The sequence below is a fragment of the Propithecus coquereli genome, unplaced genomic scaffold (genome assembly GCF_000956105.1).
Source record: "Propithecus coquereli isolate 6110/MARCELLA unplaced genomic scaffold, Pcoq_1.0 Scaffold8, whole genome shotgun sequence".
Taxonomy (NCBI): Eukaryota; Metazoa; Chordata; class Mammalia; order Primates; family Indriidae; genus Propithecus; species Propithecus coquereli.
Window position 1 is genome coordinate 15,424,966 of NW_012154173.1, and position 12,648 is coordinate 15,437,613.

The following is a 12,648-nucleotide window of genomic DNA, read 5'->3' on the forward strand; positions in this document are numbered from 1 at the left end:
CTTTCTGCTCAATGTTGCTGTAAACCTAAAACTGCTCTAAAAATAAACTTTATTAGTTTAAAAGAATTAATGATATGGCATTTGAATAATAAACATTTAAAGGCTGAACAACTTATATCAAACTTTTATCCTAAGAATGAAGACTATTGCCTAACACTCCTAGAACACTGAAAATAACACAAAGAAAAATATAGATCTTACTTATAAATTTTCTTTTAAATAATCTTTCAGTAAATTCTAATTGTGAATACTTATCATTTCCATCACCATAAAACCCTGGACGAGAAGTCAAATAGCATATTTGAGCCGCTCAGAAATGGCTCACGCTATATGCAGTTCATACAGTGAACAATACACAAGATCACATCATAAATATACTAGAGGAGTCCACTGGTTAAAAGGAAACTTTTTGTGAATCCTGCTTAGAAGAAATAATGTTTGTATAAATACAAATTTCCGAAAACAATTTTCTTACATTAAATTGGGCTAAATTTAGAAGATATACAGGGTTTTCAAAGTGTGGTCTCCTGGCCAACTGCATCCAAACCCCTAAAGATCCTTGTAAAATCCAGATTCTTGAACCTCTCTCAGACTTAGTAAATCACCTTGGCAAGTGAGAACCCAGAAACTTGCATTTCTAACAAGCCCCCAACAGCACTTAAGCATACAAAATTTTAAATGTAATTGTGAGATATGAACAAGGGTGTAAACTAAATCCTCATAAGGGCCAATGAGCTTTCTAGAGAGAAAACTTCTGACTTTAACTCACGCACCTAACCCCGAACATCAACCTTTTATCTCAGAAATACAAACTTCTCAGCTTCTTTTTAAATTTCCAATCCATCACAGACAATTGTATAAAATAGAGTAAGAACAAATTATTACATAAACGAAAAAATTTTAAAGGCATATTATAATAGTTTCCAAACCCTCTCAATTTCTGCATTTAGTTTTGCCATGAACCATAACAAACAGTTCACAGGGTGCTGATCCAAAGACCGTACTCTCATGTAGCACCGTTGTAGCTCTTGGGAACAAGACTAAGAATGGCAAAGGTGAGTAAACCCATTACATCCAATGGGCAGAAAATACCAACAAAGCACAGTGATAGCGTCTCATACAGGATGTTCAGTACAACGTGCCCAGATTAACCAGTAAGATAGAACAGAAACAAAGGTACCTTTTTCTAACAACTCCACAACTCTCATAGCGAAAGTGAGTTAAACTATGGGTCTGACTGACATTTTTGTCTGAAATTTACCTTTGTGTCTTCCCCAATCATATTTTCTCTTTCATAGTAGTGCCGAAGTTGCAGGTTATGTTTTTCTTCTTCTTCTTTCTTCTTTCTTTCTGCTTCCTTTCGCCTTTCTTCAGCTAACCGAATAAGCTCTTCATTTTTTAGCCTTTGCTTTAAAATAAATAGAAAAATATACACTCCATATGTACATTCTATAATACATTCACGAATGTGCTACCTTATTTGTCTGATATAAAGAAATAAAGATATGGATGATACAGCGTTAACATAAGGAAGTTGTCTACTTAACAATAAAATATTAGGCATCTTTTATAACATCTTTAGTCAGCCTACAACTATTTTTTTACTTAAATCATCATTCATCCCTTTTCTTAAATTACTCTCTACCTTAATAAAATATCTAATGAATGGATATTGATCTGATATTTTTGAAATGTACTCTAAGACTTTTTTTTAATTCTCCTTTGTAAGTAACAAATATTTTTTCAAGTTAAAGATTTCACCTTAAGATTAAGTAGTAAAACAGTAGGGGAAAAAACGCACCTCCTCCTCCTTCTCTCTCTTCTTTTCCTGCTCCTCCTCATATTCTTGCTGAATGCGTGCCCGCTGTTCTGCAAGCCGCCTCTCTTCTTTTTCTTCTGCGATTCTCAGTCTCTCTCGCTCTGCTTCCTCTCTTTGTTTCTTTTCCTCAATCTAAAGAATTAAGCCTAGTTATTTATTTTATAAAACTATTGGAAAGTCAGAATACTACTTATTTTTTCCTGGTAGCCTACAAATTCAACATTTGTACCCTCTTTTTGCAAGTTCCTAAAAGTTCATAAAATTTTTAGTCTCCTATTTTTTTTAGGGAGGCTACATGATATACTGTACTATCAAAATATATAAGTTAAATTCCAGCCCCACTAAATGTTATGACCTTAAAAAACTTGCTTGCCCTCAGTTGTCTCACCTGGTAAAAAGAATTACTAATGTCTGTATCTCAAAGGAGTGCTCAAAGAATTAAAGTGAAACAATGTCTGTAAAGAACTAAAACTTTCTCCTATAGAAAAGGTTCTCAGTAAATAATTCATGATTATTCTATAATCATTGCTACTATATCTCAAAGTCCTTGGACTTGATTAGTATTCTGATTAGTATTCCTGATCAGTATTCTTCAACAGTGAATATTTTAGTATTCAATCATTTTTTATGCAAGAAGCGCTTCCCCCAAATGCCCTTTCTTCTTTCCTATCTGGCAGGTCAATGGAGAAGGAACTAAAGCTGTTAGATGTAGGATTTAGGTCACAAGGATTCATAACTGTTTTGTCTTGAATGCTACCTGGGCCTGCAGTGCTGAGTACTCTGGGCGCGATACTCTAAGGCAGAGCCGAGGATCTGAGAGACAGAGGGCCCTCAGAGGTAGTCCTCATCCTCCATGAAGGAGGCAGAGAAGCATGGCAGCCTGGGTTCCAGGTATTCATGACCCTGGTTTAAGGACATCAATAGATTTTAGTTACCCTTAGGAATAGGTTATGATGATCCATAATATTTGTTTTTCTTCTCTGCATTTCCTCTAGCTTCAAGGTTGCTCTATCTAGCACTGTCAATTTTTGAGCTATAAGAACTTTACTCTTCTCACATGTCCCATGATTTTATATACTAGGCCTTAACACTTCTTTCTTACAACACTATTAAATATGCACAAGCATAATATTTAGTATTTTTTGTAAGCAATGTGAAACAATGTGTGTGCAATCACCTCTTCAAGTACAACATACCTAGAGAAAACATCATTTATAATTCAACAAAATCTCATATTCAACACTCAGTTCCCCCTTCTTGCTACTCCATGGGGGGAAAAAAAAAATCACACTCCCAGGGTCACTTTTCCATCAAAATGAAATACTACTAGTTTGTAAACCATTAATGGACCATACCCCTAGGGAATGCAAAGCTTAATGCCAACAGGAATGCTACACAACAAACAGGAAAGCTGTCTTCTATGTCATGGATATCAAACTATATAATATAAAAGTGCTTAAGAGGTCTTCCAGATATTTTATTAGGTTTAATTATTTTTAAAGCTATAATTAAAAACAAACACAAGTGTTATTCACTAAATTTTAATAGCATGAAGACTTTTCTGATGCATTAACTTGAGCTAAATGTATAACTTAATTGTGCAGATCTTGGGCTTTTCTTGCCATCTTTGTGCATAGATTTGAACATTTTATAATATTTAACACTTAAGTTTTAGATATTTTTTGTCTGACATTCCATTGTTGATAGTATAATAAATACCATTTTCTTAGAATTCTGTGTTACATTTTGTTTTGGGTGGGGGAAAGAAATTTTTAAGAGGCTGCTAAAAGAAAAATTTGAAAACTACCATTTGAGAGCAATCCATTCACAGATACATTGAGGGTTCGTTCACAAGATGGGAGAACCAAAGGCTGAAACCAAAATAGTCAAAGCTCTTCCCCCGTTACTATAGTTTTTTTTTCTAGAGGGAAAGAATTCCTAGAGATCCCTATAAAGTGTGGTACCTACAGATACATTACTTGAAGTCAGGAGACTTGGGTTCAAACACTGGCCTCCCAATTTGCTAGCTCTGATACCATGGGCAAGCCTGTTAGTCTGTGTTTTAGGTGCACGTCATAAAACAGAGATAATAACACCTTTGTCAGAGACTGTAGAGGTTTAATGAGATACTATACATAAAATTATAAGCAAGAAAACACTATATAAGATTTTTTTTTTTTTTTTTTGGCTAAATTCTACCTTAGACCATGGTAAGTCTTGCTAAGTATAACAGGAGTTACTTAAATTGGGACTTGCTGTCATTATGGACAATATACCACAGGGTCCTTCAAGTGCGACAGGTAACTATACCCTCAACCTGCTGCTACCTGACTTGGATGAACAATACCCTGGGGATCTCTGATGCCACTCTCTCACATTCAATATCTATGATGTTTCTGCTGATCCTTACAAAGGCCTTTCCATCTATTTCCACTGTAATCACTCTAGTAAAATAGCCCTGCTTTCAGTCTTTCCCATCCTCTATTAATACATCTTAAACATTACTGTCAGATCAATCATCCTTAAAGATGATATCCATTATGTCATTGCCTTATTTAAGAGTCAGCAGTAATTACTATTAGAAAGAAGATGACACGTTAAAATGGAATCTGTTTGAGGGTTTGGTATTAGATTGGATAGCCTTAAATGTCAGGCTAAAGAGTCTCGACAATTTCTGTAGGCAAAGAAAAGCTACTACCAAGTTTTGAGTAAAGAACAGCATGTGAAAACTCATATCAAAGGAAGATTAACCAGGCCATAAGATTAATCTGACACTGGGATATAAGTGTGGGTGTGAAAAGGAGGAAGGTAAGGAAAGAAAAAACTGTGAGTCCCTTTTGGGTCAGTAAATCTCATTCATCTCAGGCTCCATTCCTAGTATATTCAGCACAAGGGTGGACACGGTGTGGGAGTTCAACAAGTCCGTTAGCCTAATAAACACTGGATACGCAAGTGTCTTCCTCTGGGAATAGTTTGGGCATTTCTACTATTTTAAATGCGATTTACTTGCATACATAATGGGAGAAATAATTACAAAATGTGGTTATCTTATATCTCATTTTATTTATTTACAATCTGTAATGAGTCGAGAATATAAAATCATTTGGAAAAAAACTATTGATTTTCTACTAACTTATAAATACCTATGAAGACATCTAGAATGCCCAATAGATGAATATTTTAGTAAGATTTTAGTCTTTCAGTTTTAAAAATCTCAGCATTCTTCAATTTAAAATGAATGACTTAATAAAGTTTAGAGATGATTAAGTCAACCACCATATCTAATAAGTCTCATTTCCTTTTTCCAGATATAACTGAAATAATAATTTTAGTACTACTTATATCTGATATAAATTAGGTATTTTAGATAACTGCATGGCATTTTATACTTTAATATATACCCTGTGGAGAAAATTTCTGCAAGTTCAGTTTATTAAAATTCTTATGAAACTTTGAATCTATGATCAAATAAGCATTTCACCTGGAAACGAAGAAAATTCTTGTATAATTCTTGCTGTTTAATCTGAAGTTCAGTTGGAGGCTCACCAAATATATTTCCCCGAGCAAAAGGAGAGCTCTGTGTTTGCATATGACCTTGAAAGAGATGTTTTGCAAAAATATACCATTAGCTAATGCTTAGAAAATGTAAAAGTTAAAGAATAAAGAGTTTGCTAATAAATTCATATTTTTAAAAACTGCTAAATACAGAAGGCCACATTAAAATCAGAAGAGGAAGGCTGACATTAAAATCTGAAGATCAGATGAAAAGTAACAAAAGAAAAATGGTAAAGCTAAAATAAAATTAACAGTTAAAAAATTATACTGTATCTAATAGCTAAACAATACCAAGGAAATGTAAATGCTACAGCCTAAACAACTCTCATTGCAGCAAAGGCTTTGAAGTACAATTTATGAAGGAAAAAACTTCTTATGTATGTGACTATCCTTTTACTTAAGAATACTACTTAATTGCATTAAAATGTATTATATATGTATATTCTAAAATTTCTAAAGTTGTTTTTAAAAATCATTAAGTCCAAAATTCTTCTCATCCATAGTTTAAACAGTAGATTAGGAATTCAGCTACAAAAACATTTTTAACAACGTTAACAAATTAGAATGAGTCTTAATCATTGTAATAGTTTTTATTTTAAAAAGTGTCAGAGCCTGGCACAGTGGCTCATACCTATAATCCCAGCAATTTGGGAGACCAAGGCAGGGGATCACTTGAGGCCAGGGGTTCAAGACTATCCTGGACGACATAGTGAGACCCCATCTCTACAAAAAATACAAAAATTAGCTGGATGTAGTGGCGCACACCTGTCGTCTTAGCAACCTGTGGGCTAACGCAGGAGGATCGCAATGAGCCCAAGTAATTTGAGGTTATAAACTCTCGAGCCAAGAGTTTGAAGTTATAGTGAGCTATGATCAAGCCTGGGCAACACAGTGAGACCATCTCTTAAGAAAAAAAACTATCAAATTAATGAGATATAAACATGAATAATATTTTATTATATATTACCTATAAATAGTATTATATATTCTTAAAAGGGAAAAAATTATTTCAGAAAAGCACTTTGAAAAACAATTACACCCTTGGAGTCTCTTTGAATGAAGATAGAAAAAAATGACATTTAAATTTAAGCCTCACTAAGTTTCTGACACATTATTTACATCATCAATCTAAAGCATGTATTTCTCTCATTCATGTAGGTTTGTGTAGACAGACTGCTTTGCAGTGTAGCTGCCATTCAGGTCTATTTTGCCTTTGTATTTAAATTTATTAATGCTTAGATCAACGATTAGATCTGCTGAACAAATCAGCAGAAAGCCAAATTAATACTTAAGACATTATAAATACTTTTTTCCACTAGAAAATTTTGCTATTGAAAACAAACTAAATATACACTTTTAAGGTTCTTTTAAATCTTATGCTGTGGTGGAAAAGCTGATTAGCAAAACAAAATTGAGTAGTATGTTTCACTTTGATGATCACTCATATTCTAAACCTTTGGGGCAATTAGAGAAGAAATACCATTAGAGACAGACAAATCCTTTTAGAAATGAGTAAACTATAAAATATACAAAGAAAATAAAAGTGTATCTAGATATCATAATAAGATAAAAAATAAAGTTAAGCCAAACTGGTACTGCACTTCATAAATAGCAGCTCATCTAAAAACCATAAAGTAAAAGAAAAATACTGAACCTTATGAAGTGCCGCACATACAGGCCTAATGAAAATGAAACATTAGAGGATAATGAACCTTAAACACATAAATTCAATTTTCAGATATATTTGAGTTCCTTAAGGCCTTTAAAATATTAAATGCCACATATATTCATAGTCATGTATATATATACACACGCACACATACATACGCACAGATGCACTCATCACATATATGTGGCATAGCATAAATTAGGTAGCTTTGGATAGTTTCTTGCATTCAGAAAGTTTATTTTAGGTTAATTCATAGGGAAATAAAGTCTAATTTAGGGAATTTCAATTCACTAAAAAAGGGAAATGTTACACACTTTATGATTTTTTAATGATTTCTTAAAATAGAGCATCCTGGCAACACCACCACCAGCATAAAAACCTGGCAGTCGTACAGAAAGGCTATAGACAACAAATTTTGCTATGTGTGTTCACTCATAAGGCTTATGCTTTTGGGAGGGGTCATGGAAACTACAGATTTTCCATTGTTTTTTCTTGGTAAGCAGAGCAAGCAGCCTAAAAGTGTTACTACTAACATAGAGAAAGTTCTAGGCTGAGACAAAACTACAAACACTACTTGGTATGGAAAAAAAGGGCAGAGACAGAATCTATATAGCACTGAGATCGCAATACAGACTACTAAAAGCAGCAGCAAATGAAGAAGAAAAAAATAATGATAATCAGGAAGAAGTCAAAATTCTCTCTTAGCAGCAACAATATGAAAAGGTGTTTAGATACTCCTACAACATACTGAATTATTACAGATTAAGAGAGCCAAATCAATAATTTCATCAAAATCCTAAGTTTTAATTTTAGTGCTCCAAAAATCAAAACAGGATCCAATGGGTAAAAATCTATTGTGGATCAAAGTAAGAAAGCATGTTCTCATAATTAGAGATCAAACACTGGAATAGACTGCCCATAGCACTAGCAAACAACCCATCTCCCGAAGTGTTCAAAAAGGCTGTAGTGATTAGTGCTGCCATCAAAGACTTGAAAGATGCAGACCTAGTGACTCTAATCACGGCTCCCTATTTAACTCATCAGTTTAGCCCATAATAAGGGTTCAAAACAAAAAAAGACTGCAAGATCAGTCAAAAATATTTTAGAACTTCTTAATGTAAAGTTCTTTTCTAGTCTAACATCAAAACAGTGAAAGTACAAAAGCAGAATTTTGTAGTAAATAAATGGTTACTTCTATAGGCCTTAAAATATAGTGCAAAGTGGTATATTCTTTAAACTTCATTTGATTTTTAAATATATAACACACTTTCATATATACTTAACAACTTCTCCTGGCATGTCATTAAAAAGATATTGATTAAACTTTCAATTTATAGAACTTTTAATTAGAGGATGTTAAAAGTAAATCAAAGATATTTGGTTAAGAAAGAGGGATGTGACCAGATATTAAATGTTTAATTACTTCATTTCTTTGTACACTATGATTTTAAAAGAGAGGGTAAATAATTACTAAAACAAGCAAAAAATGAATTTTCTTATACAATTTATCATATCACAATAGATATCTTTTTAATAATTCTAATTCAAATAGTTATGGGCATAATAAGAAGCAAACTGCGTATGTGTAAAAAGAGTGTCTGATTTTAAGAAATGTCCCCCAACTATCAAAATAAAAATGGTAGCAGCAGCTAAATTATACATAGCAAGTTACAAAGCTGAGAAGAACTACACAGTATTAAGAAGCAACTTTCCCCTATATACTTTTTTTTCAAAATAACTATGAAGGTATAGTACGAATACTGCATTATGCTTCCTGAATCTGAGTAATCCAATTCTCAAAATCACAGTAAGAACTTAGTCAAAGAACAGAAATATTATTGAACGACTTTAGAAATGTAAATAAAGAAAAAGAAAAAGAAAAATAGAATGTAATTAAAAACCTGAGTTTTTATTTGCAGAATCTTCTAGGTTCTCAGCATTTGAAGTGGCTAAATTTTGGTCTAGAGATACAACAGCCCTTTTATCTTCATATGTTCTTGCATCTGGGTTATGGTAGGCATCTATATTTTGTCTGTGCATCCTATTCAAATCAGCTGAGAGGAAAAAATAAGCCATTTATTTCAATAAACACATTTCTATGCTGGGTATGCTTAATACATTTTCTTATATAGGGAATTACAGAGAAAAACAATAGGACAGAGCTGGGAATGATTCCATGATAACGTTGGTGTCCTGAAAACAGAAACAAAATTATCAAAAATTTTAAGATTTTTAAAAAATAACCCTGCAAAATAAACTCAAAATTAATAGAGAAATTAAGGATATATAAATCTTTGACAATCCATAGAAACCATATTAACAGTATTTGTTACTTCAGAACTTAAAAAACTTCTTTAATTAGAACAAACACGGCAACAATTTAAAACAAGTAATAGTAAAATCTTCCAAACATCATCAGCTCTCCTAATGAAAACACATAATCACATACAGTGGAGTTTTAAAATATATCCACAAATTCTTTGACAATCCTCCCTCAAAATGTGAAGCTCAAACCCCCTCCCCTTCAATGTAGTCCAGTCATTTTTTATGACCAGGATATTGCAGAAATGATGGTATATGACTTCTGAAGCTACCTCATAAAAGAATTGATTTTCACCTTGCTTGATCTACGGATCACTCACTCTGAAGAAAGCCAACTGCCACATTATAAGGACACTAAAGGAGCTCTATGGATAGGCCCACATGACAAGGATCTGAGGCCTCCTGAGCCATACAAGGGAGCCATGATGGCAATGAGAACTTCAGTCTCCATCAAGCCTTCAGAGGACTGCAGCCTCAGCCAACATCTTGGACCACAACCTCGTGAGAGACCCTGAGACAGACGGCTCAGATAATCACTCACAAATTACTAACCCACAGGACTGCGAGATAAGAAATGTTTATTATTCTAAAACACTAAGTTTTGGGGTAATTTATTACATAGCAATAGGTATCTGATACACACAGCAAAAATCTGAGCACCTAGAACTGGATCAACCAACCAGTCAATCCCCAGACCTGAAGGATTACAGAACTTAAAAGCTTTAACAATACTCTAGCCTGGGCTAGACTCTGTCTCAAAAACAAAAACCAAAAAAAAAAAACCCCACAAAAAATAACAATAACAACAACAACAACAACAAAACCAAGAAAACCTGGGACGGCATGGCAGTAGTGAAAGTGAAATTAAACCTGGATATAAGAAGTATTTATTATGAAGTTATGAGGCCTGTTATGTTCAAGAATGTATTTTGAACATGAATCATTCCAGATAGAACATGGTAAATCATACGTGAATGTTACAAAAGAGAACAGGAGTTCAGAATCTAGGAAAGTGCACATCCTGTTGCAACACTTAGTATAGCTTAAACTTGGATAATGGATAGGAGCTTCGCAAGTGAGGATAAGTGGGAAAGCATAATAGAGAAATAGAACAATGTGAGAAAATGCCTCAACGGGGTAAAACATGAAGAGAGTTCTGGCAACATTAAAGGAGTGGAGCTTGACTAGAGCACAAAGCACAGTAACAGAGCGATGACAAATAAGATAGGAAACTATAGGCTAGAAGTCTATTCTGGAATATCCTAAAACATGTTGATGGTTCTCAATTTTGTTCTGTAGATGATAATGGAGACAGTTTTGGTAGTTACAGAAGTAGCATTCGTGTATTAGTCTGTTTTGTGTTGCTATAACAGAATACCACAGATTAATTTATACTGAACAGAAAGAAATTTATTGGCTCACAGTTCTAGGGGCTGGGAAGTCAAATAGAAAGGTGCTGGCATATAAAAGGGTGCTAAACTCATTCTTTTATAACAGCACCAATCCCACCCATGAGGGGGGTGCCCTCATGGCCTAATCACCTCTTAAAGATCCCTCCTCTTAATACTGTTTGTTACAATGACAGTTAAATTTTAACATGAGTTTTGGAGGAGACAAACATTCAAACCATAGCAATTAGTAAAAATGGCAACTAACATTTAATTTTCACCATATTTATAAACTATATAGTAACCCGTGTGATATGGCACTATTATTTTCACCCCAGCATTATATATGAGAAAATTAAACTAAATTAATTTGCTCAAAGACCACAAAGCCAGTAAATAGCTGAGCAAGGATGTGAATACAGTCAGTGAGATTCCGGAATCCTCAATAATTTTTTGAGTATAGAATAAATATACTTTGGTTCGATACATGTTATGGCTTGGATCTGAAAAACAAAGGAGGACAATTTAGAAGCAATAAGGAAATGGCAACAGCCCAGGCAAACAATAACTCTCAATTACGGTGGCAGTACAAATGAAAACGAAGAGAATTCAAGAAACACTGAGAGGCAGAACCTATGATTAGGCTTATTAACTGACTGGATATGGGGAGTCAAAAGGACTCTAATTTTTAGTTTGAATTATGAAGAATTATGATGCCTTTAAAAGGAAAAGGCAAATAAAGATGAGCTGGATTTTTAAAGTTAAGTTTGGTTTTACCCACTAGGTATAAATAATCTATCAAACAACAAGAGTAGAAATGCAGAAGTAATGTCAGAAATGAAGTACAAAGTTTTGAAAGTGGTAAGGGACAGAGAAAGAGATTTGAAGATCATCCATAAAGAAGAAGTCACCTAAGGAGTGTCATAGGAATAGAAGAGATGACGTGGGAGAGAACGGAAGGGATGAGCATATTTAATTCAAGGAACACATGAGGTTAGAAGACAGTCCACAGAAGAAAGATCATGTTCACAAACCTAGAAGAGTCTAATCCTAGTTCACAGTACACACCCAGCAAATGCTAGCTGAAGTGAGGACAGCATCTCAGAGGATGCAGAGGATTTAAAGGAAAAAGGAACTGTCAACCCAGTTGAAAGAGGATAAGAATTGAGTAAAAATCATTAAATTGAAATTAGAACATTTTTTTTAAATGCATAATCAGTAGAGGAGTGGAAGCTACAAGTCGTATTATAGAAGATTAAGCAATAGGGTGGAAAGAAGTAGCACCAACAAGCATACACTACTTTTTGAATGTGTTTTATATAAGGGAAGTATTTGTTTGTATTTAAGAATACAAGTGACCTAAGCATTTTCAGAGGTAGAAGGGAAGAAACAAATAGAAAAAACACAAGAGAGAAGGGATTGGATAAAATTGCAAGAAAATTTCCAAGTGCCAAGGATCAGCAAGGCAGGTATGTGTTCGCAAAAACATCGGCAAATCCTGGGATCCATCTGAATATGGGAGGGAAATAAAAACAGAAAGATGATGGAAAAGTTGAGGTCATGAGCTAAAAGCTTTGGTCCCTGAAAAGTCCAAAAATCAAAGAAAATAACTCAAACATGAAATCAATCTCATTGTCATCCAATTCATTAGAACAGCATAAGATAGGCCTGTATATATGTCACTATGAATAATATTACACACAGTACTCTTCTATTTTTTCCTATTACTAGACTGCAGTATATCAAGTCCATTCCTTCCAGATGATACCCAGAGCTCTGCTGCCAAACTAGCGAGTGCTTAGGGAATGTCATCTCAGTTTGATAGTCAACTACACAAACTGTACATTAAGAGATAAATATCCTATATCTAAACAAACTTCAAAATCAATAACATA

The 12,648-nt window shown here is 33.8% G+C and overlaps 1 protein-coding gene across 3 annotated transcripts in view; it reads right to left on the minus strand.

Moving 5' to 3' along the window:
• The window catches only part of CSPP1 (centrosome and spindle pole associated protein 1), a 116,672-nt gene that overhangs the window by 27,607 nt on the left and 76,417 nt on the right, over positions 1 to 12,648 (minus strand). For 2 of the 3 annotated variants that reach the window (XM_012663122.1, XM_012663121.1), the window contains 4 exons: positions 8,945 to 9,097; positions 5,301 to 5,413; positions 1,802 to 1,951; positions 1,262 to 1,408 (listed from right to left, as the gene is read on the minus strand). In XM_012663122.1, coding sequence (XP_012518576.1) covers positions 1,262 to 1,408; positions 1,802 to 1,951; positions 5,301 to 5,413; positions 8,945 to 9,097 — 563 coding nt within the window. The remainder of the gene's footprint in view (positions 1 to 1,261; positions 1,409 to 1,801; positions 1,952 to 5,300; positions 5,414 to 8,944; positions 9,098 to 12,648) is intronic. The other variant, XM_012663123.1, reaches the window with a different exon arrangement.